Source organism: Staurois parvus, unplaced genomic scaffold (genome assembly GCF_062004578.1).
Source record: "Staurois parvus isolate SC_StPar_1 unplaced genomic scaffold, SC_StPar_1.0 ptg000902l, whole genome shotgun sequence".
In the NCBI taxonomy this organism is placed as follows: domain Eukaryota; kingdom Metazoa; phylum Chordata; class Amphibia; order Anura; family Ranidae; genus Staurois; species Staurois parvus.
Genome location: NW_028318698.1, coordinates 207,188 through 226,634, shown reverse-complemented (window position 1 = coordinate 226,634; position 19,447 = coordinate 207,188). Strand labels below are relative to the sequence as shown.

At 42.9% G+C, this 19,447-nt stretch overlaps 1 protein-coding gene across 7 annotated transcripts in view; it reads right to left on the bottom strand.

Annotated features, from left to right (window-relative positions):
* LOC149442204 (phosphorylase b kinase regulatory subunit alpha, skeletal muscle isoform-like) overlaps positions 1 to 19,447 on the bottom strand; it is a 326,068-nt gene that overhangs the window by 283,772 nt on the left and 22,849 nt on the right. For all 7 annotated transcript variants that reach the window (XM_089656373.1, XM_089656374.1, XM_089656370.1 and 4 more), the window contains exons 3-15: positions 17,338 to 17,496; positions 15,558 to 15,605; positions 15,220 to 15,388; positions 14,510 to 14,592; positions 14,337 to 14,417; positions 13,555 to 13,653; positions 13,329 to 13,475; positions 9,329 to 9,382; positions 9,050 to 9,172; positions 8,857 to 8,952; positions 8,666 to 8,773; positions 7,243 to 7,321; positions 22 to 156 (exon numbers count right to left, since the gene is read on the bottom strand). In XM_089656373.1, coding sequence (XP_089512499.1) covers positions 22 to 156; positions 7,243 to 7,321; positions 8,666 to 8,773; positions 8,857 to 8,952; positions 9,050 to 9,172; positions 9,329 to 9,382; positions 13,329 to 13,475; positions 13,555 to 13,653; positions 14,337 to 14,417; positions 14,510 to 14,592; positions 15,220 to 15,388; positions 15,558 to 15,605; positions 17,338 to 17,496 — 1,381 coding nt within the window. The remainder of the gene's footprint in view (positions 1 to 21; positions 157 to 7,242; positions 7,322 to 8,665; positions 8,774 to 8,856; positions 8,953 to 9,049; positions 9,173 to 9,328; positions 9,383 to 13,328; positions 13,476 to 13,554; positions 13,654 to 14,336; positions 14,418 to 14,509; positions 14,593 to 15,219; positions 15,389 to 15,557; positions 15,606 to 17,337; positions 17,497 to 19,447) is intronic.

Genomic DNA, 19,447 nt, shown 5'->3' with positions numbered 1-19,447 from the left:
GGAAACAGTAGAATCACTTACCTAGCCTGGCATAAATGTGACTCAGGATCCTGGCCGGCTGGACTCTGATGGGGCTGACACTGGCCACTGTCTCCACGTGTATGCCATGTCTTTTAAGGATATCATGGATCTCTTCAGTCTCTGCCAGGATGCACACTGTAATGGCCAAGAGAATTACTATTATTTCAAATACTTTTGTCTGTTCTGCCAGTACAACTTCAAGCATATACGGACCACGTCCAATGGATAAAGAGAGGTGTTCACCTGGTGGTCCAAAAACTGGAATCCATACCTACAATGTACACAACAGCCTAAATCCCAGAACAACTGCAAAGCAATCATTCTAACTACTCCCTCTGGGTGATGTATGTACATTTCAAGATTGCAAAAATGAATAGTGAAAACAAAAACTGATGTCATCGGCGTACTCTACCTTTATTACACTCTATGGAGTTTTCTTTCCTAGAATTGTGGAGCGTTCTGGAGAGTTTTTAAAGTGCTGACGGTGCTGAATTTCTGTGTACCAGTATACCCTCCCGGGTTAAAGGGAAAAAGCGTAGTTTGACCTGGCATTTCGAGTCAAACCTGGAGGTGAGAGTAATAATGTGTTGGAGGTGGATGTACACTAAGGGATGACACAGAAACACCATACACGTTTATGCAGTAGTGTGATTACACTGATCCACTTGGAGTACAGCAGATTTAAAAAAGGGACGTTTCACCATTGTTTGGTGAATTTATGAGACACTTGCTGCTGGTCTATTTGGATCACGATATATAGGAGACACACCGCACTAACACACATGAAGATTTCTGAGATTTAAAAAAAAAGGGACAGTTCACCATCATATATACTTTATTTGGTTTTATCACTTATCTAGTATTTATATTAATTTCAGCACTCTTATGTGCAAGTCTATGGTCATTTATGTGTATGTGTTAAGAAGACATTGGGTGTAGCACATATTTATTGTCACATGCATCATTTCTGTTTTCACTATTCATTTATGCACCTTTGTAATATGAGAACCATTTGAGTTTATATTGCTGAGCTGCATCTATTTAATCTAATTTACAATTTACATGTGGGAACACGTTATATGTTAGCCGCACAATTTATTTTGTAGGATATTTATTGCTCTGAGGGTTTTCTATACATATGTGCATTTCAAGGATTTTAACCAACTGAGCAGCAGATTTTTACCTTTTCCTGTTCTGAAAAGAAAAGCTATTTCTCCCACTCCTTTCCAGACTGATCCCTGAATACTAGGGGTTGTGTTCATTTTAATCACCTGGTGCATTCTCGGCATTCTAATAAAGAAAGCGGCAGTGTGTGCATTCTTTTATAAGTATTTAAATCCTGGGGAGTATCTCACCAAAATTAATATTCCCTTTACAGGGGATGCCTAAAACCCGACTTGTATCTTAGTACAGGCTTCTGAGAAAATCAGCAGAAAAGGTCATTTCTAGGAGCGTGCTCTACGCCACCTGTGCACAGAACAGCCTCCGGATCACCAAATTACAGTTGCAAGAAAAAGTATGTGAACCCCTTGGGATTACGTGGAGTTTTGCATGAATTGGGCATAAAATGTGCTCTGAACGTCATCTAAGTCACAACAATAGAAGAACACAGTCTGCTGAACATAATACTACACAAACATTAGATGTTGCCATGGTTTAATTGCACATAACATGTAAACATTCACAGTGCAGGGAGGAAAAGGTATGTGAGGCCCTAGCTTAATGACTTCTCCCAGAGCTAATTGGAGCCAGGAGTGAGCCAACCTTGACTCCAATCAGTGTGATGATATTGGATGTGTTGCTGACAGCTGTCCTGCCCTTAAAAAACACACACCTGTTTTGGGTTTACTGGTTTCAAGAAGCACTGTCTGATGTGAACCATGCCTCGCAGAAAAGAGCTCTCAGAAGACCTACGCTGAAGAATTGTTGACTTGCATGAAGCTGGAAAGGGTTACAAAAGTATCTCCAAAAGCCTTGATGTTCATGTGTCCACGGTAAGACAGACTGTCTACAAATGGAGAAAGTTTAGCACTGTTGCTACTCTCCCTAGGCAGGTTGTCCTGTAAAAATGACTGCAAGAGCACAGCGCAGAATGCTGCATGAGGTAAAGAAGAATCCCAGAGTGTCAGCTAAAGACCTACAGAGAAAAATCTCTGGCACATGCTAACATTTTTGTTGACACATCTACAATAAGGAAAACATTAAACAAGAATGGAGTACATGGGAGGACACCACGGAGGAAGCCATTGCTGTCCAAAAAGAATATTGCAGCACGTTTGAAGTTTGCAAAAGAGCACCTGGATGTTCCACAGCACTACTGGCAAAATATACTGTGGACAGATGAAACCAAGATTGAGTTGTTTGGGAAGAACACACAACACTATGTGTGGAGAAAAAAAGGCACAGCACACCAACATCAAAACCTCATCCCCACTGTAAAACATGGCGGAGGGAGCATCATGGTTTGGGGCTGCTTTGCTGCCTCAGGGCCTGGACGGATTGTTGTCATTGATGGGAAAATGAATTCCAGAGTTTATCAAGACATTTTGCAGGAAAACGTATGACCATCTGTCCAACTGAAGCTCCGCAGAGGATGGGTGATGCAACAGGACAATGACCCAAAGCATACAAGTAATTCAACAAAACAATGGCTGCAACAGCACAGAATACGCCTTCTGGAGTGGCCCAGTCAGAGTCCTGACCTCAACCCGATTGAAATGCTGTGGCATGACCTTAAGAGAGTGATTCACACCAGACATCCCAAGAATATTGCTACACTGAAACAGTTTTGTGAAGAGGAGTGGTCCAAAATTACTCCAGATCGTTGTGCAGGTCTGATCTGCAACTACAGGAAACGTTTGGTTGAGGTTATTGCTGCCAAAGGAGGGTCAACCAGTTATTAAGTCCAAAGGTTCACATACTTTTTCCTCCCTGCACTGTGAATGTTTACATGTTATGTGCAATTAAACCATGGCAACATCTAATGTTTGTGTAGTATTATGTTCAGCAGACTGTGTTCTTCTACTGTTGTGACATAGATGACGTTCACATTTTATGCCCAATTCATGCAAAACTCCACGTAATCCCAAGGGGTTCACATACTTTTTCTTGCAACTGTATATTGAATTTGACAGTTTTAAAAAAGAATTGAAAAGGAAAGGTAATTTTTAACAAAATTACAAGATGGTGTGGGTAGAAATTGCTAATGCTGTATTATTTTTTAAACAAAAGTGAAATTCTGCTTTTTAAAAACTTTCAGGCAGAAATGTATAGTGGTACCTCGGTTTCCGTAACGTAATATTTGGTTTACGAATGAAAATCCATTGCAAATAATGCCTCGATTTACAAATTTTTTTTGCAATACGAAGCAAGTTTCCGCAGGATGCCTTGCGCCTGGGAGGTTTATAGCGCCGCCCAGTGATGTATTTAAGTTTTGTGATGTCCTAGGCAACACAAAAATTGGCAGCTGCCATCACGCCCCCCCCCCCCCCCACTTCCCTGCCCCAGTACTACCACCCCCCCCCCCCCTCAAAAATGCTGCCTTGCGGTAAATACGCTCCTGCTCTCCACCAAGTATAGATCCCCCCCCTCACATCAGTACAGACCCCCTCTCCACCAAGTATAGATTCTCCCCTCACCTCGGTACAGACCCCCTCTCCACCAAGTATAGATCCCCCCCTCACCTCAGTACAAACCCCCTCTCCACCAAGTATAGATCCCCCTCCTCACCTCAGTACAGACCCCCTCTCCACCAAGTATAGATCCCCCCTCACCTCAGTACAGACCCCCTCTCCACCAAGTATAGACCCCCCTCCCCACCATGTATAGTCCCCCCTCAGTACAGACCCCCCTCTCTGAGTACAGACCTCATTTCCCTCTAAGTATAGATTCCCCCCTTCCTCCCTCCCTCAGTATAGACCCCCCTTCCACTAAGTACAGGCCCTTCTCCATCATTATAAACCCCCCTCCACTTATGCTAATAGGGAGGTGCAGGGGGGTCGTATATGTGCTGGGGGGGCGGCGCTTTGGGAAGGGAGAAGGCATGTTCTCTTGTGTGGGGTCAGATTTCAATTCCAAAACCAACTTCTAGTATAGATCCTCTCCCCTCCCAAAGTAGCCCCCCCCCCCCCCAGCACATAACCCCCATCACAAATTTTCTTTTAACTTGGGCCCCCCCCCCTTCCCGCTCATTCTGTCCCCCTCCTCTGCCCAGGAACAATAAAAGAGAATCGGTACAGACCTCAGATCAGCACAGACCTGCACAGCGGTGTCTCTCCTCCTCCCGTGTACATATAGACAGTGGAGGAGAGGGAAACAGCTTCGGTGCGCTCTGCTGGGAGCCAGCCAGGGACAGAGCTGCGGATCAGTGTCGCTGGTGTGGTGTCAGCTCCGATGCCTCTGCCGATGGACCCTGCGTCAATCCGCCTCCCCATTGCACACAAAATGAGCAGAGCTGAGTCCCGGCTGCTCCTAGTCCCAGCACTCAGATCACTCTGTGTCCTGTGTCAATTCTGCCGAAAGAAGGGGGGCCGTGCCGCCCCCCTGAAAAGTGCCACCCTAGGCAAACGCCTTGTTTGCCTCGCGGTAAATACGCCCCTGGCGCCGTCCCCATGCATGCTGGAGTCTGTGGGTAGCAAGTGGCGTCGAGTGTGGAGGTGTTGGAGCGGTTTTTGCATCGAGTTTTGGAGCCATTCTGGAAATTTTTTAATCATGTCCCTGTACAGTATTTATGCCTTTAAAGTGCACTTCATAAAAGAGTTTTGAACAGATAAATCTTTTTTTGACTTTTTTCTGACCTCCGGAACACATTCATTGGTTTTCAATGCATTCCTATGGGAAACCGGTTTACACATTTTTCGCAATACGAAACGTCCAAGAGAACGCATTACATTTGTAAATAGAGGTACTACTGTACTGTAAAAGCGTAACTCCATCAGATATACCAAGTGCATTGGTGGGGTCATCATAGGCACCACAATCCCTTACAATCCCAAAAATATGAAATATTACATTTTATTTGGACCTTTTTGATACCAGACATTAATCACACATCTTTCTCTAAAAAATATTTTTATTGATGAACTATAAAATCTTTGTGGTTTAAACAGAAAAAAAAAAAAAAAGAAGAAGAAGACTAACGGTATTACACCAAATTCAAAAAAATTTGAACCTTTACAGTAGAACACAAATCTGTCCCTAGCTACCCATTCCCTTTTACATGTTTAGTGCTACATACATTTCCTTGCTTTAAATCGCTATATTGGGGTTTAATTCCCACTAACTTTTAAGATAACTCGTTTAACCACTTCACACCGACTGGACGCAAATTAGCAGCTCCACTGGACTGGGCTTTTTTCCATTGGGCCGCTAATTTGCGTACCCTTTCTTTGTGCTGGGAGCTCCCAGCACAGGGATTGGGGTCTCACTGAAAGCCCTGGTTCACGTTATAATGATTGGGACCAGGAACTCCTGATTCTGGGTCACCTGATCGCTGTGATAGTCTCGGATTGGCTATCACGGTGATCAGTCACTGTGAAGCCCGGCCCTGCATATTCTTTCTGTATAACTCTCTCTGTCCTTTCATCCAGGGTTCATACTGATGGAGTGCGGAATTCACAGTGTTTGCTGTGCGAATTCCACACCACAATCGCACCCCATTCATGCAAACCGCTGTGGGTGTGTATGTTAAGCTAACAACACCCCAAAATGGGTCCGTAAAACGCGGTGCAATGTGCAGAATCAGATCGCATGGGTGAGAATACCCATGAGATTCGATTCTAGTGCGAACAAAAAAAAAAAAAAAAAAAAAAAAAAAAAAAAAAGGGTCCTGCACCTTTTTGGTGCAGATGTGGTGCGATCTGAGCCATACAAAATGTATGGTTCCAATCGCACCACACACACACGCACAATTCGAATGTGATTTGCACAGAAATGCGGTTCCTATGTGAATTACATGCGATATACTGCACTGCACGAGTGTGAACCCAGCCTCAGAGAGAAAAAATAAAGTGTGTGTAAAATAAATACAAATAATAAATTAAAAATTACCTAGATCAAGGTTTGGTTTCGGGACGTGTTCCAGGGTTAGTATTCAAGGTCAAAGGTCAGGGGCAGTTTTTTTTTTTATATTCGTGTCAGTTAGTACGCATTTTGCTTTTTTTTTTATCATCCTGCCACTATTGTTTCTGGGCCGTACCACGTGTACAAACAAACTAACATACACATGTGGTATTGTCAAGAGCAGGAGAAATTACTTTGGGTTGTTCTTTGGTGGTAGGTTATGGTAGTAGCAACAAATCTACAGCTAAAAAAATTTTTTTTAAATGTTTGGTTTTTTTTTTTTACTATTTTGGGCCAGTTTTCCCACATAAAAAAAAAAAAAAATTATAATCATCAGGAGATATCCGTTAACATTTACCACCAAATGAAAGCCCAGTTTGTCCTAAAAAAAAAAACACGGTATAATCCACCTGGATACACCAAATAGTTGTGATATGTACAGTTTTGCCTCAGGCGGGAAGGGTTTAAGATAAATCTAAATATGAATACAATTTTAACCTAGCACAATAGAGGGATGGCGGCTCTATTCTGATGTGTTTCATGGTTGGCTTCTTCAGAAACAAAGATAACCTGTAGAAAGTATACTTTTTTCTTTAACAGGTTCACCCTGTTACTGAAGAGGCTAACTGCAAAACAGGGGGACAAAGAAAAGCACCCTGGCATGTGTATACCCCTGTCCAGCGGCCTTTGCTTAATGGGGGCTGCAAAAATGCAACTCAATCACCTGTTTTTACCACGCTGCAACTGAAACAAGCCCCAAGTGTAACACGAATGCAGAAGTATAAAATTAATAATTTATAAGCCTAACCACTGAGCAACAATCATATGGATAGATTTCCAGCAGTCAGTCAACAGTAAGTGGGTTCAAACATTCTTGAGACAAACAGAGCTATGCTCAGACAAAAAAAAAAAAAAAAAAAAAAAAAGAGAAAATACCCAAACCCCCCCCCCCCCAAAAAAAACAAAACATAAAATACATTAAGACTTGATGGACCACTTGGTCTTTTTTCTTCTATCACTCTTCTAGGTTTCTATGAATTATTCTCAATAGATCAAAAAGAAATCATAAACTTGTAGCAAAATAAAAATGCACACTACAATCTTCACCTTTACAGTTTATTCATGCTGACAAAATGAGAAAATCATTCCTTTTTTCCTTACCTTGGACAACTACATCTGGTTTGGGAACTGTAGAAAATCTCCTGTTTAAAGGATCGATTTCTCCTGGAGCAAGGAAACCCTAGATATCACAGTAAGTAGAAAAAAAAAAAAAAAAAAAAGGAAAACAAAATTGTGGATTTTCTCTTTATTTTTATGATGTAACATGGGCACTACCCATCAACCAAAAGAAAAGTGAAATCTTTTTGTTCTAAAAAAGGAACCAAGGGAAAAAAACCCAAAAGCTTTGCCTTTACAGTGAAAAATTGCAATATTGACATATCTGACAGCTACACATACACTATATTGCCAAATTAATTGGGCCAGCCCTCCAAATCATTGGATTCAGGTGTTCCAATCACCTCCATTGCCACAGGTGTATAAAATCAAGCCCCTAGGCATGAAGACTGCTTCTACAAACATTTGTGAAAGAATGGGTCGCTCTCAGGAGCTCAGTGACACCAAGCGTGGTACCGTGATAGGTTGTCACCTGTGCAATAAGTCCATCTGTGACATTTCCTTGCTACTAAATATTCCACGCTCAACTATTAGTGGGATTATAACAAAATGGAAGCAACTGCGAGCAACAGCAACTCAGCCACCAAGTGTTAGGCCACGTAAAATGACAGAGTGGGGTCAGCGCATGTTGAAGTGCACAGTGTGCAGAAGTCGCCAACTGTCTGCAGAGTCAATAGCTAAAGACCTCCAAACTTGGTGTGGCCTTCAGATTAGCATAACAACAGTGCATACAGAGCTTCATGGAATGGGTTTCCATAGCCAAGCAGCTGCATCCATGCCTTACATCAATGCAATGGTGTAAAGCACACTGCAACTGGACTCTAGAGCAGTGGAGACATGTTCTCTGGAGTGACCAATCACGCTTCTCTGTCTGGCAATCCGATGGACGTGTCTGGGTTTGGTGGTTGCCAGGAGAACGGTACTTGCCTGACTGTATTGTGCCGAGTGTAAACTTTGGTGGAGGGGGGATTATGGTGTGGAGTTGTTTTTCAGTGGTTGGGTTTGACCCCCTAGTTCCAGTGGAGGGAACTCTTAAGGTGTCAGCACACCAAGACATTTTGGACAATTTCATGCTCCCAACTTTGTGGGAAGAGTTTGGGGATGGCCCCTTCCTGTTCCAACATGACTGCGCACCAGTGCACAAAGCAAGGTCCATAAAGACATGGATGAGGGAGTTTGGGGTAGAGGATACTTGACTGGTCTTGCCGGGCAAGCTGAGTAGATATCCTTTACTATTTGCAGTACAGAAGGAGACAATCATACTGGGGCCACCTACAAACAGCAGTCACAACTACCACAAAACCTTGGTGACCAACAAGGACCAATCTAAACCATGTGGCCTGCAACAACTCATCAGCAGAATTACTGAAATAATGGATACAGGGAAAAGAGAAATGTGGTTGATTACCTCAGACATCAAACACCCTAAAATATAAAGTGACTGTCCCCACATATGTGGAAGTTTCCCCATGGCTACTCGATCTACAGTGTGCGGATTTCTATATTCTTCTTCTACCTGAAAAAAAGGGGAAAAAAATTGAATTTCCAAAATTTTGCTCTTTCTATTGTAGATTTGCAGCAATTTCCCTGTCTGCAGACCTTCTCCTCGGGAACACTGTATAATTCTGGAACTAGATGGATGCCGTGCTTCCCCTTGATGAGGACGCCTTCCAGAGCATCTCTATATTCCTGCATCTGGGATGAGGAAAAAAAAAAAACACAAATGGAAAGTTAAAGGGCATGTTCACTACAGGTTTACCAAGTCCAATGCCCCACACCTGGCAGGCCTCACCTGTTCCAGATCACCGATGAAGATACCATCGAGGATTAAATATGTCCAGAAGAGAGGCCACTCACACTCAATATTCTCAAACAGCTTCAGCTCTGCAGGCTCATAATACAGCCGGGTCGGATCCTGGACAATGTTCACCAACCAAAGAATTTGTTTTTTAGAGTATACAAAAACACAACATAAAATATTACTGTTAATGAAGACAGAATATATAAAATAAAAAGGAATATATTGGCATTTTTAGATCTCAGAACTATAATATTCAGGGAGGGCTTATACCTCTTTTGGAGTACGATATCCGTCACGAAGAAAACGACAACAACCATATCGACCCTGTGTAATAAAAAGATCACCAATTAAAAACAAGCAAACAAACAAGGGACCATAAAGGTCAGGTACAATACTTTAATAAAACAGTTAAAGTGATTTCTAAAGGTTGCAAAAAAATAAAAAAATAAAAATAATAATAATATTAATAAAAAATAAACAAACAGGTTATACTTAACTTTGCAAAAAGCAGCCCTAATCCTCTTCTTTTTGGGTTCCGACGGTCCTGGAGCCTCTCTCCTTCCGATTGCCCCCCAATAGCAAGGCTCTTGCTAAGGGGGCACTGGAGCAGGCTCGCTCCTGAGCCGCGCTCCTTTGAATGGACTATTCCATATTCTATTCACACACAAAGCGTGCCTCAGCCCAGCTCCCCGCTGATTCATTGGCTCACTAACTGTGATTGACAGTAGTAGGAGCCAATGAGAGACTTGGGAGAGCCGCGGCTCTCGTGTACATTGCTGGATCGAGATGAGGCTCAGGGGGGAGCTGCACCCAGGAGGTTTTTCTACCTTAAAGGCATTAAGGTAAAAAAAAAAGGTCTGCCTTTAGAACCACTTTAATGAAATATATTGTAGGAAGAATGATGGAGGACAGACCGTAGAAGAAAACTAAATACTAGGAGGATAAATCTGGTCACTGGATAAGACCCAATCCAAATGCCAATATTTAGATTTATAGTTTATTTTTTTATACCTATTATGACATTCTATGCTCAGATTTGTCTTGTATTGAATTGTATTGTAACTGTACTGTCTGTGCAGCTCTTTACAAAGCGAAGGCAAACTGTTGGTACTATATACAGTCAGGTCCATAAATATTGGGACATCGACACAATTCTAACATTTTTGGCTCTATACACCACCACAATGGATTTGAAATGAAACTAACAAGATGTGCTTTAACTGCAGACTGTCAGCTTTAATTTGAGGGTATTTACATCCAAATCAGGTGAACGGTGTAGGAATTACAACAGTTTGCATATGTGCCTCCCACTTGTTAAGGGACCAAAAGTAATGGGACAATTGGCTTCTCAGCTGTTCCATGGCCAGGTGTGTGTTATTCCCTCATTTTCCCAATTACAATGAGCAGATAAAAGGTCCAGAGTTAATTTCAAGTGTGCTATTTACATTTGGAATCTGTTGCTGTCAACTTTCAAGATGAGATCCAAAGAGCTGTCACTATCAGTGAAGCAAGCCATCATTAGGCTGAAAAAACAAAACAAACCCATCAGAGAGATAGCAAAAACATTAGGCGTGGCCAAAACAACTGTTTGGAACATTCTTAAAAAGAAGGAACGCACCGGTGAGCTCAGCAACACCAAAAGACCCGGAAGACCACGGAAAACAACTGTGGTCGATGACCGAAGAATTCTTTCCCTGGTAAAGAAAACACCCTTCACAACAGTTGGCCAGATCAAGAACACTCTCCAGGAGGTAGGTGTATGTGTGTCAAAGCCAACAATCAAGAGAAGACTTCACCAGAGTGAATAGAGAGGGTTCACCACAAGATGTAAACCATCGGTGAGCCTCAAAAACAGGAAGGCCAGATTAGAGTTTGCCAAACGACATCTAAAAAAGCCTTCACAGTTCTGGAACAACATCCTATGGACAGAGGAGACCAAGATCAACTTGTACCAGAGTGATGGGAAGAGAAGAGTATGGAGAAGGAAAGGAACTGCTCATGATCCTAAGCATACCACCTCATCAGTGAAGCATGGTGGTGGTAGTGTCATGGCGTGGGCATGTATGGCTGCCCATGGAACTGGTTCTCTTGTATTTATTGATGATGTGACTGCTGACAAAAGCAGCAGGATGAATTCTGAAGTGTTTCGGCAATATTATCTGCTCATATTCAGCCAAATGCTTCAGAACTCATTGGACGCCGCTTCACAGTGCAGATGGACAATGACCCAAAGCATACTGCAAAAGCAACCAAAGAGTTTAAGGGAAAGAAGTGGAATGCTATGCAATGGCCAAGTCAATCACCTGACCTGAATCCGATTGAGCATGCATTTCACTTGCTGAAGACAAAACTGAAGGGAAAATGCCTCAAGAACAAGCAGGAACTGAAGACAGTTGCAGTAGAGGGCTGGCAGAGCATCACCAGGGATGAAACCCAGCGTCTGGTGATGTCTATGCATTCCAGACTTCAGGCTGTAATTGACTGCAAAGGATTTGCAACCAAGTATTAAAAAGTGAAAGTTTGATTTATGATTATTATTCTGTCCCATTACTTTTGGTCCCTTAACTAGTGGGAGGAACATATGCAAACTGTTGTAATTCCTACACCGTTCACCTGATTTGGATGTAAATACCATCAAATTAAAGCTGACAGTCTGCAGTTAAAGCACATCTTGTTAGTTTCATTTCAAATCCATTGTGGTGGTGTATAGAGCCAAAAATGTTAGAATTGTGTTGATGTCCCAATATTTATGGACCTGACTGTACATTTTAAAAAAATAATAATTTACATTTATTCTATAAAAATATATTAGAAATGTAACTGAATTTTTTTTGTGCAGTTTATTTATTCAATTTTTAAAATGTATTTACTTTTATTTCCACACCCTTGAAAACAGCCAAGTCCAATAACCAACCCTCTCCACACAGTTCTTTAGGAAAATGTATCCCTGTGTCAATACTACGTGCTCTGGCAACTCCATTGTCTGCATTATAGTCCCTGTAAACACCTTGTCCATACTGTGTCTACTGTCGGTCACTCCCTTCCCCCCCCATGCACACCATTTATTACAGAAAAGTATGCTGGATGCATACTGCCCACAGTCATACTTTCCTTAGTCCTCTCCAATAGATACGGTCATACCCTCTGCACTCCTTTCCTCTGCACATTACTCTCATACCCTCCACACTCCTCTCCTGTACATAGAGCCCACTGTTATGCTCTCCACAGTCCCCTCCTGTATATGCTGCCCACTGTCATGCCCTCCACATTTCCCCCCTGTATATACTATTCACTGTCATACCGTCTGCACTTCCCTCCTGTACATACTGCTCACTGTCATACCCTCTACACTCCTCTCCTGTACATACTGCCCACTCTCATACCGTCTACACTCCTCTCCTGTACATGCTGCCCACTCTCATACGTCTGCACTTCCCTCCTGTACATACTGCCCACAGTCATGACTTCCACACTCCCCTCCTGTATATACAGTCCACTGTCATACCCTCCACACTCCCCTCCTGTACATGCTGCCCACTGTCATGCACTCCACACTTCCCTCCTGTATATACTGTCCACTGTCATACCATCTGCACTCCCCTCCTGTACATACTGCCAACTGTCATACTGTCTGCACTCCTCTACTGTACATACTGCTCACTGTCATACCCTCCACACTCTTCTCCTGTACATACTGCCCACTCTCATACCGTCTGCACTCCTCTCTTGTACATACTGCTCACTGTCATACCCTTCACACTCCTCTCCTGTACATACTGCCCACTGTCATACCCTTCACACTCCTTTCCTGTACATATTGCCCACTGTCATACCCTTCACACTCCTCTACTGTACATACTGCTCACTGTCATACCCTCCACACTCCTCTCCTGTATATATTGCCCACCGGCATACCCTCCACACTCCTCCCCTAGAAATTCTGCCTGCTCTCATATCCTCCATATTTGTCTCCTATACACAGAAATTATTACTTATCCTTTTTTAATAATAAATTATACACTTTGTTTCTATTTCTTATAGATTGGGATTCTATTTCATCTCTGCAGTGCAAATGAAGCTTAATCTCCATCCCACATTTTTAGAAGGTATAAGGAGATGCATTAAAAGAAGCATCCTGGGCATAAAGCTGGGAGGGAACTAGGAGGACCAATGCATTGGGGGAAACCCCAACAAATCTGATAAAAGAATTATGGAACCAAAAGAGAATTATATATATGTACATAAAGTCGATATTTCACTGAAATGATACCTGTAACTTGTTGATGATTTCCTGTTTTGTGATGTCCACTAACTGAGCGTCCTCTACAGCAAAGGCAGGAAAGGAGATGACGGAGAGGACACCAGCATCTATCTCCTTGGATGAGGAAGCTCTTGGAAGCATAGACTGAAGAATAGACTATAAAAGAGGCAAAAAACGATTACAATGGTGCAAGAGGAAGAAATGAGGAGAACACTAGTGTAGGTTGTCACCCTACCTGACAGTGCTGGATCTCATCAGACAACACATGGATAACAGACTGGGGGCCACCTTTAGCACCAAACAAATTCAGCTCATCCAGAGCTTCCAGGGCAGCCTAGGGAGGAGATGGATTTTATCATAAAGCCATAAGATGTGTCTCGCCCGTCCCAGCCGGCAAGGGAGTGGCGCTTTCTCACCCGTCCAGGGAGCGATGCCTTGTGCACCCAGCAGCAAGGGAGCAACACCTTGCTCATCCGGCAAATGAACGAGCAACACCTCACCACACTGGCCAACAAGGAAACATCACTCATCCTATCCAGCAAGGGTGCAATGCCGCGCTCTAAGTGGCCAATGAGGAGAGACACGCTGCTCTTCCTGGCCAACAAAAAAGTGATGCCTCCTCCATCCCTGTCAGCAAGGGAGCAACACCCTGCTCATCCAGCCAACAAAGGATTGACACCTTACTCATCTGGCCAGCAAGAAAGTGACACCTCACTCATGGAGCAGGTAAGCAAGTTGTCACTAAGACAGAAAGTATGCCAGGGCCCTTAAGAAGAGACCATTATATTTATTTAGGGCTTTATTCACATTCCAAATTGCATCTTAAGTACTTTTCTTGGCCCAATCGTGAAGTCAAACATAAATAATGTAGCAACTTTAGGCAGGGATGTATAAATTAATTATTAATTTGTTGGCAAAGATAATATTTTCTGAAAGTAAAGTAATATGTAATTGGAAAAAAAAAAAAAAAAGAAAAAGGAAGAAGAAAAAACACCTGTGTGTACAGTGCTTCATTACCTTGGCCATTCCTACGGAGCTGGCATTTAGCTCAGCAATCCCCTGGTTTGTCTTATCGCCACGTTCCCACATCCCAAAGTCCTGGAAGATTATACAGACCACATTAAAAATGAATAGCAAATTATTTTTGGCAAATCACACCCTATAATCCTATACATGCTGATCTCACTTACCGCCGTTTTATAAGCGGCTTCAATGTAAAAGACCAAATTTTGGACAAAGGTAACCTCATCCAGAGTGTAGACTATATGAAGACCTGGGGGGAAGAAGGCAGGCAATCAATATTACCCCCGCAATAAATTATTAGATCCCGTTTGGTCTTGTTTTTATACTATTGAAAATGTTCCGTTATATTTGTTACAGACGTGCAATAAAATAACTGTTGATCCTGCAAAAAAAAAAAAAACAAAAAAACAAAAAAAAAAACAAAAAAAAAACAAAAAAAAAACAAAAAAAAACAGTGCTGTCCTGTTTCCACTTAATTTTTTTACAATACCTGCTTTATCTTTTTTGCATCCTTTGTTACATCTCAGTGTCCTCCTGCATAAAGACAGGGAATGACTGCAAAAAGGGTTGCAAGAGATCAGCAGCACTGAGAAGCAACAAAGCATGAAAAAAGGTAAAAACAAGGGCAGCAACTGTTGTCGTAGTGTGGTAATATGGACAAGTCCTCTGCGGGGACCCCGTCACATAGAGAGGTCTCAGCAAAGACCTGGCCATACAGGGAGTTCTCTGCAGTGACCTTGTCATTCGGACTTGGCCACACAGACAGGTCCCCCTCGCAGAGATCCAGTAACTCAAGAGAGGTCTCTGCACAGACCCGGTCATACAAAGAGGAGGTCTCTGCATGAATAAAAATATCTATCTATATTCACACACATACCAGATGCAGTCATTTGTGCCAGGAACAGCAGAAAGATAGAGGTGGCATCAAGCTGCAGATGACCCCACTGATCATCCCCAACAACGGTAGAACAGGTACTGGTGTTATACTTGGCATGGAGGGAATCCCTGGTGCCCTGACTGTACTTAAATTCTTCCACTTTGGAGACCTGTGTAAAAGTCACATAATGAAAAAGCCCCAATTAGTTCAAGCATCTCTGCCATGTTAAATTAGCATCAAGCAGTAACAGAAAAACTAGAGTAACAAGTTATTGAAGCTTTTCGAAGACTTTTTTGAGCATTATAGACTACTGCTGATCAAGCTGTGGACATGCTTACCTGTCTTATCATACATTGGAGAAGACCTCTCATAAGCTTAACCACATTCTGTTTGAGGAAAAAAAAAAAAAAAAAAGAAGGCACGTCATTGGCTACATCCAGTGAGCAATCATTCTAAATTACAACCCCAGGCTACGTCTACAGTTAAAAGGATCAATTAAATTTGCGCTAGTCTGGTCCAAGGGGGGCAATGCAGTGCAGTTTGAATCTGCATAAACTTTTTCAGGCTATGGTTGCCAATATTGTTTTGCCCAGGAAAACCTACCTTGGATCCTGAGCCGTGGTGAGGGAGCGATACAACAGTCAGCGGGAATGCTTCCTTGACAGCAGACATTCAGTGTGACTTTCTTTCCAGTATACAGTATTTTTATTACCAAATGCAGCAAGCATTTTTGGCACTAGGAATTTTTTTTGTCTTTTAACAATTATTGTCCCCAAGTATAAAAACTGGGGGAGGTTATTATTGCTTGCGGTACAGGATCTATTTTACTGCTTTTCTTGTTACTATTCCATACAAATTGCTTAGCACCAGAATATGATACCTGGTTCTGTACTTTCTAAAAGGGGCGGTACTGGGTGGTAGGTAGGGGGTGGAACCAAGAGACGGTGCTCAGAGGTGGGTAGGGGGGTAGAACCAGGAGATGGTGCTCAGAGGTGGGTAGGAGGGTGGAACCAGGAGACTGTGCTCAGAGGTGGGTAGGGGGAGGTGGAACCAGGAGACGGTGCTCAGAGGTGGGTAGGGGGAGGTGGAACCAGGAGACGGTGCTCAGAGGTGGGTAGGGGGAGGTGGAACCAGGAGACGGTGCTCAGAGATGGGTAGGGGGTGGAACCAGGAGACGGTGCTCAGAGGTGGGTAGGGGGGTTGAACCAAGAGACGGTGCTCAGAGGTGGGTAGGGGGGTTGAACCAAGAGACGGTGCTCACAGGTGGGTAGGGGGGGTGAACCAAAAGACGGTGCTCAGAGGTGGGTAGGAGGGTGGAACCAAGAGACGGTGCTCAGAGGTGAGGAGGGTGGAACCAAGAGACGGTGCTCAGAGGTGAGTAGGAGGGTGGAACCAAGAGACGGTGCTCAGAGGTTGGTAGGGGGATGGAACCAAGAGACGGTGCTCAGAGGTTGGTAGGGGGATGGAACCAAGAGACGGTGCTCATAGGTGGGTTGGGGGTGTGGAACTAAGAGACGGTGCTCAGAGGTGGGTAGGTGGAGTGGAACCAAGAGATGGTGCTCAGAGGTGGGTAGGTGGAGTGGAACCAAGAGACGGTGCTCAGAGGTGGGTAGGTGTAGTGGAACCAAGAGACAGTGCTCAGAGGTGGGTAGGGGGGTGAAGACAAGGGGGTGAGTACACGCACCTATTCTCTGAGAGAAAAATCCCTGGTCCTGCCAAGATTTATCAAAAACAAATGAAGATATACAAGAATGAGTGTACGTTTAGAAACACAAGAAGCAAGCAGATAAGTTCATGCAAACAAAATAACCAATTTGGTGGTAGCATTCTGTTTATCCTTGTCCCTACGGGTCAGGCAGCATGACACAGGATATTGAGAATGACCTTTAGCAGGGACACACTGCGTGAAATTTTAGACGCGGCTTAGGACAGGACAGCCTTTATTAGCAGCCATAAGAAATGAGGTTGTAGAACACGTGGAGCTAAATCCATCAGACTCCCACCGGTATATATAATAAGTATACAACAACATGAGCACAAGGTAAATGCTGCACATATTCAGAATGGTTCTGGAGATATTACAGATTACATTGGGTGACCATATTGAACCTATCTTACCTGTTCCAGCTCATAAGCCTTCGCCTTGTCCTCATCGCGGTCGGCATTCTTCCTGTAAGCAAGGCTCAGACCCCATACTGCTAGGATGGTGTACACGTTGTCACGCACCCAGGCGTCTTTATGTTCGCAGCTGGCTGGCAGCAAACCTGTCACTGGATTCTAAAATAAACATCCACAAATTAAATTCATGGCTTTACGGTCTCATTTCCTAAAGCTCAACTCTGAGCTAAAAAAATAAAACCCCAAAAAAACAAACAAAAAAAATCTTCACTTAACTCACATTTAAAAAAATGGCAGCCATCCCAACCTATATGCATGTACTTGCAAATGTGTGCAAACAAAACCCTCTGTTTTTAACTCAAGCTATTAGACAGGGCCAAATTGTTTGTTTTGCAGGCTGGCTGGTAAGTGTTGCTGGGAAATCCTTTGTTTGGGATGTGCATTGCCCTTCCATGTGCACCTTACTGCTAAGGCTAGGTTGGGACGGTTGCCATTTTTTGTACCTATGGGAAAAAGGCCATAAATGAGAACGGAGGCCTAAAATAAAGAATTTGTGGCCTTGAGAGTGGCAGAACAGATACAAATCATCAATGAGGATCACCCAGGGAGTGTATGGTGTAAGGTTACAATTCTGCCATGTATACAGGTCATGCTGGGGCATGTAGGATACCAGCAGGTACTTTTTGTTTTTGGTATAGAAGAGGATAAGGAGTAATTGGAAGAGGAAGTAAACGGTCCATCAGGGGTATAGCCTGGGAGGATGTAGATATTTGGCTTTCAGTGCTGGCAACTGGCTGTCAGCCCAGAACAGGCGGGGGGGCAAGTGCTTGGCCAAGGATCTTTCACTAGTATAATCCCTCACCCAGCACCAAAAAAACAACAACTGTGAAATACGTGCAAAAACTGAAAACCCTTTCTCACAGCAGCTTAGCAGTAAGTACTTCAGTTTTGCTACACTGGGGTCCTTGATACAATCCCAACCAAGACACCATCTGCATGGAGTTTGCGTGTTCTCCCTGTGCTGCGTGGGTTTCCTCCCACATTCCAAACACATGCTGGTAGAGGATAACTGGCTCCGGTCTACATTGACTCTAGAAGGTATATGAATGCGAGTTAGCCCTGGTTCACATGGAATGCGATTTCAAAGTGGTGCAATTTGGTCCCATTTAAAGAACAACAAAAGTAGAGCTGTTATAGACACAGGTGCAATTTCAGTGCCATTTACCTTATAGTCTAGAATTCAATTTTACTGAAGTGGTGAAAAAGTAATGCAGGAACTATTTTTCAAATTGTGCTACTTGAAATATAGTAGATGTGACAAGGTGTGATTTGCAAATTGCATGTTGCACTTGAAGGCACAACAGTGTGAACCAGGGCTAAGGTAAAAGGAAAATCACACCTGTGTCTATATCAGCACTACTTTGAAGTCGCATTTAAATTGCACCACTGTGAAATCGCATTTGGTGTGAACTAGGGCTTAGATTGCAAGCTCCTTGTGGTCAGGGACTGATCTTAACGTGCTTGTGATGAGTAAATTGGTGGTACTTTATAAATACCTGTAATAAATAATTATATATATATATATACACATACACATAGTTGTGTTCAAAATAATAGCAGTCAGACATCACTAACCTGATCAATCACTGTTTTTGGTAGAAATGATATTTCTACATGGCAAATAATTTGCTGATTCTGTGTCATTGAATCACTAATTGAAAGGGGCATGTTCAAAATAATAGCAGTGTGGAGTTCTATTAGTGAGGTCATTCATTCTTTGAAAATCAGGTGGCAATTATTGCCCTTATTTAAGGAAGGAAGGCAGCAAATGTTGTACATGCTGGTTACAGTGCATTTCTCTCTGAAATTCTGAGGAAAATGGGTCATTCCAGACATGTTCAGAAGAACAGTGTACCTTGATTAAAAAGTTGATTGGAGAGGGGAAAACATATAAAGAAGTGCAGAAAATGATATGCTGCTCAGCTAAAATGATCGCAAATGCTTTAAAATGGCAACCAAAACCTGAAAGACGTGGAAGAAAGCGAAAAACTACCATTCAAATGGATAGAAGAATAGCCAAAATGGCAAGGACTGAGCCAACAATCAGCTC